The 13,959-nt window shown below is 43.9% G+C and overlaps 1 protein-coding gene across 5 annotated transcripts in view; it reads left to right on the top strand.

The window, feature by feature from the left end:
* Window positions 1-13,959, top strand: part of fcho2 (FCH and mu domain containing endocytic adaptor 2) — a 98,383-nt gene that overhangs the window by 25,368 nt on the left and 59,056 nt on the right. For 4 of the 5 annotated variants that reach the window (XM_065004750.1, XM_065004748.1, XM_065004746.1 and 1 more), the window contains exons 2-6: window positions 1,346-1,437; window positions 6,212-6,286; window positions 6,671-6,812; window positions 8,103-8,255; window positions 8,660-8,764. In XM_065004750.1, the coding sequence (XP_064860822.1) occupies window positions 1,346-1,437; window positions 6,212-6,286; window positions 6,671-6,812; window positions 8,103-8,255; window positions 8,660-8,764 (567 nt within the window). Of the gene's footprint in view, window positions 1-1,345; window positions 1,438-1,820; window positions 1,948-6,211; window positions 6,287-6,670; window positions 6,813-8,102; window positions 8,256-8,659; window positions 8,765-13,959 lie in introns of those variants that run through there. The other variant, XM_065004747.1, reaches the window with a different exon arrangement.

Genomic DNA, 13,959 nt, shown 5'->3' with positions numbered 1-13,959 from the left:
AAACAGGTGCCATTAATACAGGTAACGAGTGGAGGACAGAGGAGCCTCTTAAAGAAGAAGTTACAGGTCTGTGAGAGACAGAAATCTTGCTTGTTTGTTGGTGACCAAATACTTATTTTCCACCATAATTTGCAAATAAATTCATTAAAAATCCTACAATGTGATTTTCTGTGTACCTATGATGAACATTACAGGCCTCTCTCATCCTTTTAAGTGGGAGAACTTGCACAATTGGTGGCTGACTAAATACTTTTTTGAGTAGTGGCCTGAGGGAACACACTTACTGTGCTGTGAAAAGTGTTATGTATATATTTTAAATTGTATATAACTGCCTTAATGTTGCTGGACCCCAGGAACAGTAGTTCCTGGTAGTTACAATTCTCCAGCCCCATCCCTCAGCTATTTACCAAAACAGAGGCGGGGTGGTCGCTTTCTTATTATTTGAACTACAGATCAACATTTTTAAACTAGCCAAACAGACAGTTTTACACATGTTCACGGCATATGAATTATTGAGTGGTGGTGTATAGGGCTGGCACAATTACTGTGTAACCGACGGTTACAGATGAAGGCCGTCATGAAAATAAAATAACCGTTAGTTAAAAAATAATATATATATATTATTTTTTAACTAACAGTTGACTGAAGATGGATGTTTCTGCGGTACATGGACTCTTAACATGATGAGACTTTGTTGCTCCTTGCTGAAACATAGAAAGGTGCAAGCAAGGTGCAGTTATTACAAAAACCGTGGCCATTTGCCTGGCCAGTTACCAGCATCCAAAATTCCATGACCGTCACAGCCCTAGTGATGCATTTTTAATGCATTTTTAAATCCCTGTGGTGCAACTGGACACCCTTCTCCAGAGTAGTGATGGTTACTGACACACAAACAAACACTGTCGTCCACTGTCACAGATGGGGCCACTATCGACACAGTCTGACTGTTGAAGACCTATCGTCAACCTGCTCCATCAACGTTATTCGGAACATGCTTAATGTATGGGGATTGTAGAAATGTTTTAGGCAGCATAGAATCGTACAGGGACCGTTAGAAGTATTCTAGGGACCATAGAACTGTATAGGGACCATAGTAGAACCTGAACACTATGGCCAGGATGACTATGGTGGACCAGTCAAGGCTGCTGAGGATGCAGCTGACAGCCATGCAGACCATGAGAATGCTGATAGTGGAGAATGCCAGCGCGGTAAAGCATGGAGGAAACGCTTAACTCAAAGTCAAGGGAACACTATAGAGTGTTTGATGTTCTCAGTGGATTTAGGCTTACTGCCTACTGGTATTTCAGTTTACTAACCATCTGTTTGTTGTTGTTTTTTACCCCAGGGTGAAAAAAACAATGGATTTGATGTTCTCTACCATAACATGAAACATGGCCAAATCTCCTCCAAGGAACTTACTGATTTCATCAGAGAAAGGTACGTTGTTGGTTAGCCTGGTTCCACATCTGTTTTATGCTATGTCATGTGCTAACGATGGTTGTAACCAGGCTATGGGGTTTTCTTAGTTAAACTTCCACTCACTCTCATTTTGAGCCTTTTAACCCAATGTTGTTCTTCTCATCACAGAGGTGAATTTGAATCTCGAGGCTTACTTTCAAAGTTACTCAGCCCTCTTTTTCTAGTTTACCTTTGAGTTGACCATCTGTTAAAACATTTCATGTTCAGTCTGGCTTTCTCTCAGTGCAGGTGTTGTTTTCAGTCTTCCAGTTCAATGGTTATGCAAATTAAATGTTGGGGATTTTCTGTTTGACTTGTTATTTGGCATTCGTTCATAGCCTAACCCTAACTTGAGATTCACACGCATCTCAAGATTTGCACCCATTTGCCATTGACACCGATAGATGATTTATAGACAGAAGTTTCTCAAGACTTTATGGAACCTATTTTCCATTTTTTTTCCAACATGCTCACTTTTTCATTAGTACGGTAACCAAATTACATTCTCAAGTTAATCAATCACTTAAAGTAGGTTAAAATAATTGTGAGACTAGGGCTAGACAACCTATTTGCTGTAGAGGGAACCAGTGTTGTAGTTAATCAATTACTTGACTTATACACTGAGTGGGAAAAACATTAAGAACACCTGCTCTTTCCATGACATAGATTGGCCAGGTGAAAGATATGATCCCTTATTGATGTCACTTGTTAAATCCACTGCAATCAGGGTAGATGAAGGGAAGGAGACCGGTTAAATAATGATTTTTAGGACTTGAGACATGGATTGTGTATGTGTGCCATTCAGAGGGTGAACAAGACAAAATAGAAAGTGCCTTTGAACGGGGTATGGTAGTAGGTGCCAGGCGCACCGGTTAGTGTGTGTCAAGAACTGCAACTCTTCTGGTTTAGTTCTTCACGCTAAACTGTTTCCTGTGTGTATCAAGAATGATCCATAGATTAGGTCCTAATGAATTTATTTCAATTGACTGATTTCCTCATATGAACTGTAACAGTAAAATAATTTCATGTTGTGTGTTATGTTTTTGTTCAGTATAACTTATAACCATGCATTTAGCAGCACCACATTTCCCCCTAAGCCTGTCACCGCTGCTGAAAAACATCCTAGGGGAAGCACTGGTTCCCTAATGATGAAAGGGTGGCATGAGTGGAAAAAAGGGTGGCATGAGTGAAAAAGTGATGATCACATTTCTGTGTGGGCCAGCCTGGCCTGAAGGTAAAGCATTCGGAATTCCTGTAGAATTTGATGGAATTCCACCATCAAACATTTTAGAAGATGAGGTTATAAATATAGAGCTCAGACACAATGCAAGATATCTCAAGGTGTGAGAGGAATTGGCAAGGAAGGTAGGATTAAGGTGGGCTACACCGCAGACACCTTCCACAGCAAATTCTCTGTGTTGAGTAGAGCTAAAGGGGACTGTAATGGGTGGTATGAAATGCTGCAATATTCATCTACTTTCTCCACAGACGTTTGTACTCACCAAAATGCATTGAGTATACCAAACATTAGGAAATACCAAATTCTCTAAAATGACGTTGGAGGCAGCTTGTGGTAACAATCATTCTCTGCCAACAGCTCTGGTGGACATTCCTGCAGTCAGCATGCCAGTTGCACGCTCCCTCAAAACTTGAGACATCTGACAAAACTGCACATTTTAGAGTGGCCTTTTTATTGCCCCCCGGCACAAGGTGCACCTGTGTAATGATCATGCTGTTTACTCAGCTTCTTGATATGCCACACCTGTCAGGGATGTAAACAAATTTGTGCACAAAATTTGAGCGAAATACGCTTTTTGTGCATTATGGAACATTTCGGGGATCTTTTATTTCAGCTCATGAAACATGGGACAAACACTTTACATGTTGCATTTATCTTTTTGTTCAGTGTAGCTCTCTAAGGTCTGCAGTGATTGACATGATGAGGAAAACTGCTGATGCACTACCCAATTTTGAAATTGCACCTTGTGCATTCCATCTATAATACTTTCAAGAGTAAGTTGAAAGCATGACCTGAGCTCCTTAACAAACAAAAAATATATATATTTGTTTGCCTTTGTTCATGTCCCTCTAACTCGCCGCACCCCAAACTGGTTAGCATAGCTCTAGTCCAACAAAAAATAATTGTTCTAAATATTAGCTAGCTGGCTAGAATTTACAAGACCAGCAAACACGTTCCTCACACGCTATGAACACATTTCCTCCAACACTATAATGAAAAGGCGCCTCGCTCCAAAAACACGTTTTCTGGAGGCGTGTGGTCCGAGTGCTGATGACGTCGCCCAATTTATGCACTTTCCGAAAGCCTGACTGCGTCCAGACTGAGGAGAAATCCACACACAATGCATCCATGACCACCCCCTGAGGTGCTCAGCCGGACCTGAACACAATCAGACCGCAATGCGATTTTTGTGCGTCTTGATCCGTCTTTTCAATACGATATTCATATTCTGATAGCAGAAGTCACATGCAAGTGTCAAGTGTAGACACGGCCTGTGGTGTAGACGGGTAGTTTACTAGCCTACATCTGAGGATTATGCTATGGATTATGCCTATGCTATATCTTTACTCCTCTGTGAAACTGAAACTCATCTTGCACACTTACCTACCCATCAGAATCATTCTTCTCATGTGACTGGATCTGGGTTTTCTGAGGCCGTTCCCTTGAGGAAGTCTCTCATATCTCAGAAACACTGCACCGTGACTCCCTCTGGTGGCCAGAAACAGACATGCACCTACAGTACTGTATTGTGTAAAGTGATCGCCTGCTGTTATGACTGTGGCCTGTTTCCCAGGCCTCTCAAACACACAACCAATATTCGTCCTGCAGGGAGTTGTTAACTTGTATCTATATATAAATTGAGTATACAAACATTAAGGACGACTTCCTAATATTGAGTTGCACCCCACCCACCCCCCCTTTTGCCATCAGAACAGCCTTAATTCTGCTGGCCTATGTTGACTCCAAAGCTTCATACAGTTGTCATGTTGGCTGGATATCCTTTGGGTGGTGGACCATTCTTGATACACACGGGAAACTGTTGAGTGTGAAAAAGTTAGCAGCGTTGCAGTTCTTGACACAAGCCGGTGCGCCTGGCACCTACTACCATTCCCCGTTCAAAAGCACTTAAATATTTTGTCTTGCCCATACAACGTTTGAATGGCACACATGCACAATCCATGTCTCAAGGCTTAAAAATCCTTCTTTAACCTGTCTCCTCCTTCATCTATGATCCCTTATTGATGTCCCCAAGTGACATCAATAAGGGATCATAGGATTCACCTGGTTAGTCTATGTCAATGAAAGAGCAGGTGTCTTTAATGTTTTGTACAATCAATGTTTAAGTCAAAGATAAATAGATTTCAGTGAGGTTTGGTCAGTAACTTTGAGTGTTTTAGTTTGGAGTGGAGGGGTGCAGGCAGGTCTGTGTGAGTCAAAGGCGCTGCATGGTCAATCCGACGTCTGCATTGGCCGTGCAAGAATTTATGGTGATGTGGCCTCTGCAGAAGACCGGTCATTCATACTTCTTGCACTTTGCGGAGCAGCGCAGAGCTGTTGTGAAGGAAGTTGTCAAGGAAGTGAGTTTGTGTTTATACAGGACCTCCCGCCCTCCACCTACCATCAACCAATCATGTCAATGCAGAGTTATACGGAGCCCTCCGCATTGTTACAAAATTTGAGAGGCGCATGGCGATGCGGTAGAGAGCTCAATTTGGCCGCTACGTGCCTCCAGTGGCTCCATCACACCATCCATACTGCCTCCGACCACATTTTTTGGATCAAGCATAAATTAGCTTTCAGGAGGGGAGAATTGTCTTGGCCCAGAGAGTATTTACACACCTGGAGTGTGTTTATTCTCTGTGGAGTCATGTCTTTTTCTGTGTGTCTTTGTGAGAGCCTTGAGTTATGGATTTGGGAACTGGGGCTATTTTATTATTGACCAACCATGGTAACCTTCGTTTGGTTGCGTTCCCGTGCATCTAGGCTAAGTTACACTAATATCTGTTAGTGAAGGTAGGTTCTGTCTTTGTGCCTGCCTGAGTGCATGCCGTGCGAATGCGTGCTTGCTCCCGCTCCCCCTGCCTGACCCTCTTCTCCTCCCGTGCTGACGTGACTGCAGTGGGAGGCTTAGTAAATGACACATGCATAATTCAGGCCTCCACTAAACCAACGTTTTAAGTTTTTACTTCTGTCACTTCCATGCAGGAGAAATGGGGGATGATGAGGGAGGAATAAAGGGGAGGGATGGGCAATTCTTTCCTTTCTGTGCTTCGATATGACACTAGATGGGAGTCTGTGACGAGCAGCTCTCGCTACTAGATGAGCCACACTTAGTCAAAGCAAAGCCCAAGCAACACTCAACTTTGTGCCTGCAGTCAAACATATATGTTACGTGTGTGTGTTTTGTGGGAGTGGAGTTGTCTTATCCTTTGACTTACATGTACAGTACTTGTAATCACTCAATTAAAACTCATTACAACTGGTAGAGGTTTTGAGGGCTTTTAATAGCGTGTTGTTGGATTTATATTGGTTGAACTTATTCAGAAGAGACTGAGGATGAATCCCAAATAGCAGCCTGTTTCCTATGCAGTGGACTGCCTTTGACTAGGGGCCCATAGGGTCAAAAGTAGTGCACTATATAGGGAATCCATTTGGAACGCATACTGAGTGATGTTACTGATTCAGTAGGTAAAAATTACGAAGGTAATGACGTGATGTGTTTTGTCCCTCTAGGGCTACCATAGAAGAGGTCTATGCCAGGTCAATGACCAAACTTGCCAAGTCAGCTGGCAACTTCTCTCAGCTTGGGTAAGACACACACACACACACACACATTTTGTTCTTCTATCCTCGTGAGGACCTAAAATAGATTTCCATTCAAAATCCTATTTTCCCGGACCTGTAACCCAAACCCTAAACCTAACTCCTACACCTTACACCTTACCTTAATTCTAACCCTAACCCCAAAGCTTGAAATAGCCTTTATCCTCACGGGGATGTGTGAAATGTCCTCGCAAGGGACAATTTTCCTTGTTTTTACTATCCTGGTGGGGACTTTGGGGAAGAGCGTTGAGTTTGTGTTCCCTATCAACCCTCCCTATTTAAAGATAACAAAGTCTTCCCTGAATGCGCCACTGAACATACTCCAGTTAATAAAGTGTGTGTGCCTGCGTGCCCATGTGTGTCCTGCAGGACATTTGCCCCGGTGTGGGATGTGTTTAAGATGTCCACAGAGAAGCTGGCCAGCTGCCACCTGGAGCTAGTGAGGAAGCTACAGGAGCTTATCAAAGATGTGCAGAAGTATGTGGACGACCAGGCCAAGGTCCACAAAAAGGTATGGCATGGAAAACTGCACACAACAACACACTAATAATATGCCATTGAGCAAATGCTTTTATCCAAAGCAACTTAGTCGTACGTGTATACATTTTGAATGTATGGTTGGCTCCGGGAATCGAACCCACTATCCTGGCATTGCAAACGCCAAAGCCATGCTCTACCAACTGAGCTACAGAGCACCACTGCTTTGTACCTTTAGGCATCAGCTAGTCTGTCCTTTTGTATGTCTGTGTGTCCGTACTGTTTGTCCACGTTGGCTGCTGCTGGGGACAAATGTGTTCACCCAAATGTGTTCACCCTCAAGATCAATAAAGTTGATTCCTTTCAGTCACCACTATGGGGAAGAGTTTTAGTAGAGTGATTCTACAGATTCTGGAGAGAATGCGTGTGTTCTGTCTGGGATTCACTGTCCTGCCTGCAGTAGCCACACTGTGTAGCTGTTGAGCTTGATCAGTCTTCCCTCCCTGCTTGTGGATCTGACCCATCTTCCAGTTAACGTGTAATGTGTTTACCCGTTCTGAGTTCTATTGGCTTTATTGATTCTGTTATAGAAAATGGCCCATCCTGAATGATCTCACCCCTGATCAGCTTGCAGACATGATGTCACTACTCTAGAGGAGCCTCCTAAAGTAACCATGAGGTTCTGCTTGTGATTAATCATTTCATTTCTCTAGAGAGTAACAAAGCAGGGGCTCTGTTTGATCAGTCTTTTAGCCTGCCAAAGTCTGCTGATCAGTAGTAGCTAGGCTAGTTGTTGCTGTCGTGCCAGGGCTGTGCTTTGAAGCCTGCATTTTAGACGCTTCTCTCTCTCTCTCCCTGCTCGATTTAGACTCGGAGCGCACAGGAGGTTGGTAGCACCTTAATTGGGGAGGACGGGCTCGTGGTAATGGCTGGAGCGGACTAGGTGGAATGGTATCAAAGGCATCAAATGCGCGGTTCGATGACATTCCATTCGCTCCGTTCCAGACATTATGATGAGCCTTCCCTCTGCAGCCTCCAATGTCGGAGCGTCGTCTCATGCATGAGTCAGGTCCCAGTCGAACGAACGAAAACAGGGACTGTGAATTTGCGGCGGAGATGTGTTTTGTGCTTTCAGCATGACAAAAATGTTGTCACACACACAGCGCCTATCTCTCTCCCTCTCTTCATGCGAATGTGGTTTTAACCAATCTCTTCTATTTTAATTATCTTTGTTGCCGTTAAGGCGGTTTCAAAAAATTGGCTTTTCAAACTATACTAACGTGATTGTTTTAATGGTTGTTGTCTCCTCCCCTGCCTTGTTCAGACGAAGGAGGAGGTGGCATCCACTAATGGGGCAGTACAGACCATCCAGACAACCGGGGTGGCCTTACAGAAGTCCAAGGAGAACTACAACGCCAAAACTGTGGATCAGGAGAGACTCCGCAAGGAGGGAGCCACACAGAGAGAAGTGGACAAGGTACACTAGACTTAAGTACACTAGACCAAACTACTATAAGAGAGAGCCACACAGAGCAATGTGGACAAGGTGGGAATGTGGGAAATCACAGGTAGACAACCAAAGACAATAAGTGTGCAGCTGTAGATTCCCAATACCTCCTATCACTAGCCCATTCTCTGTCTCCATTTCCATACCCAAGTCTGTCATTATGTACATACGTAATAGTAAAGCCAGAAGAACTGTTTACTGCCACAATCTGTTTCTGAATCACATACTGTGGTTGGTTGTTGTGAGTAGTAGTTTGGTGTCTCTGGTCTGGCGAGATCTGTTGCTCCATAGAGCACTGTGCGACTCTAATGCTGATGGTGACACATGAGAACAGATGGCCATTTTCCTGTTGTCTGTCTCTCTGTTCTCTGCAGGCGGGAGTGAAGGCCAAGAAAGCCACAGAAGCCTACAAGGGCCTTGTGGAGAAATACGCCACAGCCAAGTCCGAGTTTGAACAGAAGATGGCTGAAACTGCGCAGGTGTGGGTTTGTGATTTGGTTATTCCGTGCACTTTCTAGTACCACAGTAGAATGTGGTTGTGTGTTTCTTGTTTTTGTGTGTGTGTGTGTGTGTGTGTGTGTGTGTGTGTGTGTGTGTCCACCACTCAGTATTCCGTGCTGTGTGTGTTCTGCGTTCCATGCCTTTATCATCTCCAGCTTGTTTTTTCCTCCCTAACGGAATCATTGTGGAAAACTCTGATTGGAACCATCTGAACGGCTGATTAGATCAACTCTAAATTAAAATCAGATCAACAGAATTTGGCCCTCCATATCCTCCTGCACCGCAGCGAGACACACGGCCAAACTGGTTTGAGTTAGGGGAGCGTTTCTGTTTCCCCCCCAGAGAAAACAGCAGGACAGCTCTGCTTCCTTAGATCACAGTCGACAGCTCATCTCAAATTCAACACATGTGCACATGACTTATAAACACGGCGCGGGCGCACGTGTTCTGTGACGTCACTTGCGTGTGTGTGTTTCGAGTTTGTGTCTCTTATCTGTCTGTCTGAGTGTAGGCTGAAGTGAATACTGGGGTTTATGCATGTGTGCTCGCCTGTGAATGTACTCTGTGTGTCGTGCGTTTTTGTGTACACACTAAATGTGGTAGTGTTTGCTCGAGCAATCATGGATGTTTGTGTGTGAAAGAATATGAGATTGCCTATATCCATGCTTGTGCACATTTTACGAGTTTGTGTGTGTGTGTGTCTGCGATGTATGTGTTTATGTGGTCAGGCACGCTCATCTTCCCCTCTTTATCCACCATGTGATTTAGGAGTTTATGATTATTTATAGTCATTCTCCTCAGTTTACCCCAAGCTCTCTCCAGCCAGCACTTGATGGGAGTAAACACCAGCATTTAGAGCCCCCCACACACACACAGACCGCTCCAAACCCAGAGACCAGAGATGAGCCCAGCTCCTTGTGGCTGGCCCACCCTGGATAATTGGCACCTTGTGCTGCAGGGGGATCTGTGTTGGTGTCCCTTCGTTTCCAGACCACCCAGAGAGAGACGACACACACAAGAAGGAAGTGGCCAGGGCACAAAGAGGAAGTCTTTAGGGAAATGTATACATGTGTTTTTATCAATCCAAGAGGAATCCTTCCACGCAGTGTTTTTCCTGCATTGGACACGGTGCACATGTTCTGTTGTACACACACATTGGGCTCTTTTGAATTCCTCTTTTCGTAGACCGTGACAGAGCCCAAAGTCTTGCCTGACCAGGAGAAAGTATTTGTCTTAGTTATGTAGGTTATCTATAAGCTACGCACACCAAGGCACATTGAAGCTATTCCGGTGGCTTCCGGTGGCTCGTGGTGACCTAACGCCCTATTAAGATACTTTTATGTTGGTGTTTCCTTATATATATTTTTAACCTTTTATTTAAGCAGGGAGTCATGCTGAGGTTACGGTCTCTTTTGCAGATGAGCCCTGCATCTACACATCAATAGACCACCGTTACACTATTGGCTACGTAGCCTATCTATATACACATCAATTACACAATACATGAAAAGAAAACACGGAAAAAACGAAAAGCAAAACACAATCATATGAAACAAACACATTATTCAGTAAAAAGCCCTCTAACATCCGCCTGAATTGCCCTAGAGACACCAACTCCACCAACATTTGGATATCATTCCACATGAGAGGCACAACAAAAAAACTAAAAGCAGATTTACCTAACTCGGTAGAGCTAGTAGAGCCAGGTTTAGCCACCCCTGATTCCGGGTCTGGTAACTTATACGTCTGAAGGTTAACAATGTAGTAAGCTATGGCAGAAGTTTATGCAAGAGTACTTTATAGACATTGAATGTGCAACGCATCAATATACTAGCCTTCAAAGAGGGCCAGTCTGCTTTCTGATAGGTTCAGTACACATCATTGCGTTTTCGATCACCCGTAATTATTATTATTATTTTTTTTTTTTTGTTTAAATGTAACCTTTATTTAACTAGGCAAGTCAGTTAAGAACAAATTCTTATTTTCAATGACGGCCTAGGAACAGCGGGTTAACTGCCTTGTTCAGGGGCAGAACGACAGATTTGTACCTTGTCAGCTCGGGGGTTTGAACTTGTAACCTTCCGGTTACTAGTCCAACGCTCTAACCACTAGTGCAATGCGCTATGATAAACTGTGTTAAATGGCTTCAATACAGTAGCAGCTGCATTCATATAGATGATATCGCCATAGTCAATAACCAGAATGAATGTTAAGTGAATTATTTGTTTTCTGCTATTTAAAGTAAGACAGGACCGTGTCCTAATAGAATATTTATAAGCGGGGGCACGATTAATGAGGGCACCATCCAAAGTACATATGCACAAATCATCAAACATTTTTACGTGATTTGGAAAATAACATATACTTGGTTTTACCTACATTGAACTGAAATTGGTAGTTAAAGGCTTTCAGCAGGGCTATAAAGGCTGATTGAAGCTCTGACAGAGCCTGGTCAGCTGTGGGGGCATTATCATGCACTACACTGTCATTTGCATACAGATGAAAGTTTCTTACAGAAAAAACAGACTATCTTTTTTATGTAAATAGTGAAATGAACCTGACCAAGGATCAATCCCTGTGGGACACCCTGATTTAACACCACCAGTAAATTCACACGGTGTTCTGTCCTTTAAATACATTCCAGCCACACACAGCCAGGTCCAGGCCAAGTGATAAAAGACTCTGAATAAGTAATGATTGGTCCACAGTGTCGAAGGCTTTAGACAGGTCAATAAAACGGGCCACACAGTGTTTCTTCTTATGAAACAATTAAGAACATTATTTAAAACCAAAGAAGTATCAGAAATAGTTTTATGACCTGGTCTGAAACCTGACTGGTGTACAGTTGTGGCCAAAAGTTTTGAGAATGACACAACTATACATTTTCACAAAGTCTTGCTGCCTCATTTTGTATGATGGCAATTTGCATATACTCCAGAATGTTATGAAGAGTGATCAGATGAATTGCAATTAATTGCAAAGTCCCTCTGCTATGTAAATGAACTGAATCCCCCAAAAACATTTCCACTGCATTTCAGCCCTGCCACAAAAGGACCAGCTGGCATCATGTCAGTGATTCTCTCGTTAACACGGGTGTGAGTGTTGACGAGGACAGGGCTGGAGATCACTCTGTCATACTGATTGAGTTCGAATAACAGACTGGAAGCTTCAAAAGGAGGGTGGTGCTTGGAATCATTGTTCTTCCTCTGTCAACCATGGTTACCTGCAAGGAAACATGTGCCGTCATCATTGCTTTGCACAAAAAGGGCTTCACAGGCAAGGATATTGATGCCAGTAAGATTGCACCTAAATCAATTGGATCATCAAGAACTTCAAGGAGAGCGGTTCAAATGTTGTGAAGAAGGCTTCAGGGCGGCCAAGATAGTCCAGCAAGCACCAGGACCGTCTCCTAAATTTGATTTAGCTGCGGGATTGGTGCACAACCAGTACAGAGCTTGCTCATGAATGGCAGCAGGCAGGTGTGAGTGCATCTGAATGCACAGTGAGGCGAATAATTTTGTAGGATGGCCTGGAGTCAAGAAGGGCAGCAAAGAAGCCACTTCTCTCCAGGAAAAACATCAGGGACAGACTGATATTCTGCAAAAGGTACAGGGATTGGACTGTTGGGGACTGTGGTAAAGTCATTTTCTCTGATGAATCCCCTTTACAATTGTTTAGGGCATCCGGAAAAAAGCTTGTCCAGAGAAGACAAGGTGAGCGCTACCATCAGTCCTGTGTCATGCCAACAGTAAATCATCCTGAGACCATTCATGTTTGGGGTTGCTTCTCAGCCAAGGGCGTGGGCTCACTCACAATTTGCCTATGAACACAGCCATGAATAAAGAATGGTACCAACACATCCTCCGAGAGCAACTTCTCCCAACCATCCAGGAACAGTTTGGTGACGAACAAAGACTTTTCCAGCATGATGGAGCACCTTGCTATAAGGCAAAAGTGATAACTAAGTGGCTCTGGGAACAAAACATTGATATTTTGGGTCCATGGCCAGGAAACTCCCCAGACCTTAATCCCATTGAGAACTTGAGGTCAATCCTCAAGAGGTGGGTGGCCAAAAAAAAAAAAAAATTCTGACAAACTCCAAGCATTGATTATGGAAGAATTGGCTGCCATCAGTCAGGATGTGGCCCAGAAGTTAATTGACAGCATGCCAGGGCAGATTGCAGAGGTCTTGAAAAAGAAGGGTCAACACAGCAAATATTGACTCTTTGCATCAACTTCATGTAAATCACCACATTCTTTTCGGCAGACTCAATAGCCTTGGTTCCTCAAATTATTGCGCCACCTGGTTCACCAACTACTTCTCTGATAGAGTTCAGTGTGTCAAATTGGAGGGCCTGTTGTCCAGACCTCTGGCAGTGTCTATGGGGGTGCCACAGTGTTCAATTCTCGGGCCGACTCTCTTCTCTGTATACATCAATGATGTCGCTCTTGCTGCTGGTGATTCTCTGATCCACCTCTACGCAGACGTCACCATTCTGTATACTTCTGGCCCTTCTTTGGACACTGGGTTAACTAACCTCCAGACGAGCTTAACTAACTCTCCTTCCGTAGCCTCCATCTGCTCTTAAATGCAAGTAAAACTAAATGCATGCTCTTCAGCTGATCACTGCCCGCACCTGCCCGCCCGTCCAGCAGCGCTACTCTGGACGGTTCTGATTTAGAGTATGTGGATAACTACAAATACCTAAGTATCTGGTTAGACTGTAAACTCTCCTTCCAGACTCACATTTAGCATCTCCAATCCAAAATTAAATCTAGAATCGGCTTCTTATTTCCCAACAAAGCATCCACTCATGCTGCCAAACATACCCTTGTAAAACTGACCATCCTACCGATCCTCGACTTCGGCGATGTCATTTATAAAATAGCCTCCAACACTCTACTCAACAAATTGGATGCAGTCTATCACAGTGCCATCCGTTTTGTCACCAAAGCCCCATATATTCCCCACCACTGCGACCTGTACGCTCTCGTTGGCTGGCCATCGCTTCATACTCGTCGCCAAACCCACTGGCTCTATGTCATCTACAAGTCTCTGCTAGATAAAGCCCCACCTTATCTCAGCTCACTGGTCACCATAGCAGCACCCACCCGTAGCATGCACTCCAGCAGGTATATCTCACTTGTCACCCCCAAAGCCAATTCCTCCTTT

The sequence above is a fragment of the Oncorhynchus nerka genome, linkage group LG19 (assembly GCF_034236695.1).
Source record: "Oncorhynchus nerka isolate Pitt River linkage group LG19, Oner_Uvic_2.0, whole genome shotgun sequence".
Classification (NCBI taxonomy): domain Eukaryota; kingdom Metazoa; phylum Chordata; class Actinopteri; order Salmoniformes; family Salmonidae; genus Oncorhynchus; species Oncorhynchus nerka.
Note: the sequence above shows the minus strand (reverse complement) of the source record. Positions and strands in the feature narration are given on the sequence as shown.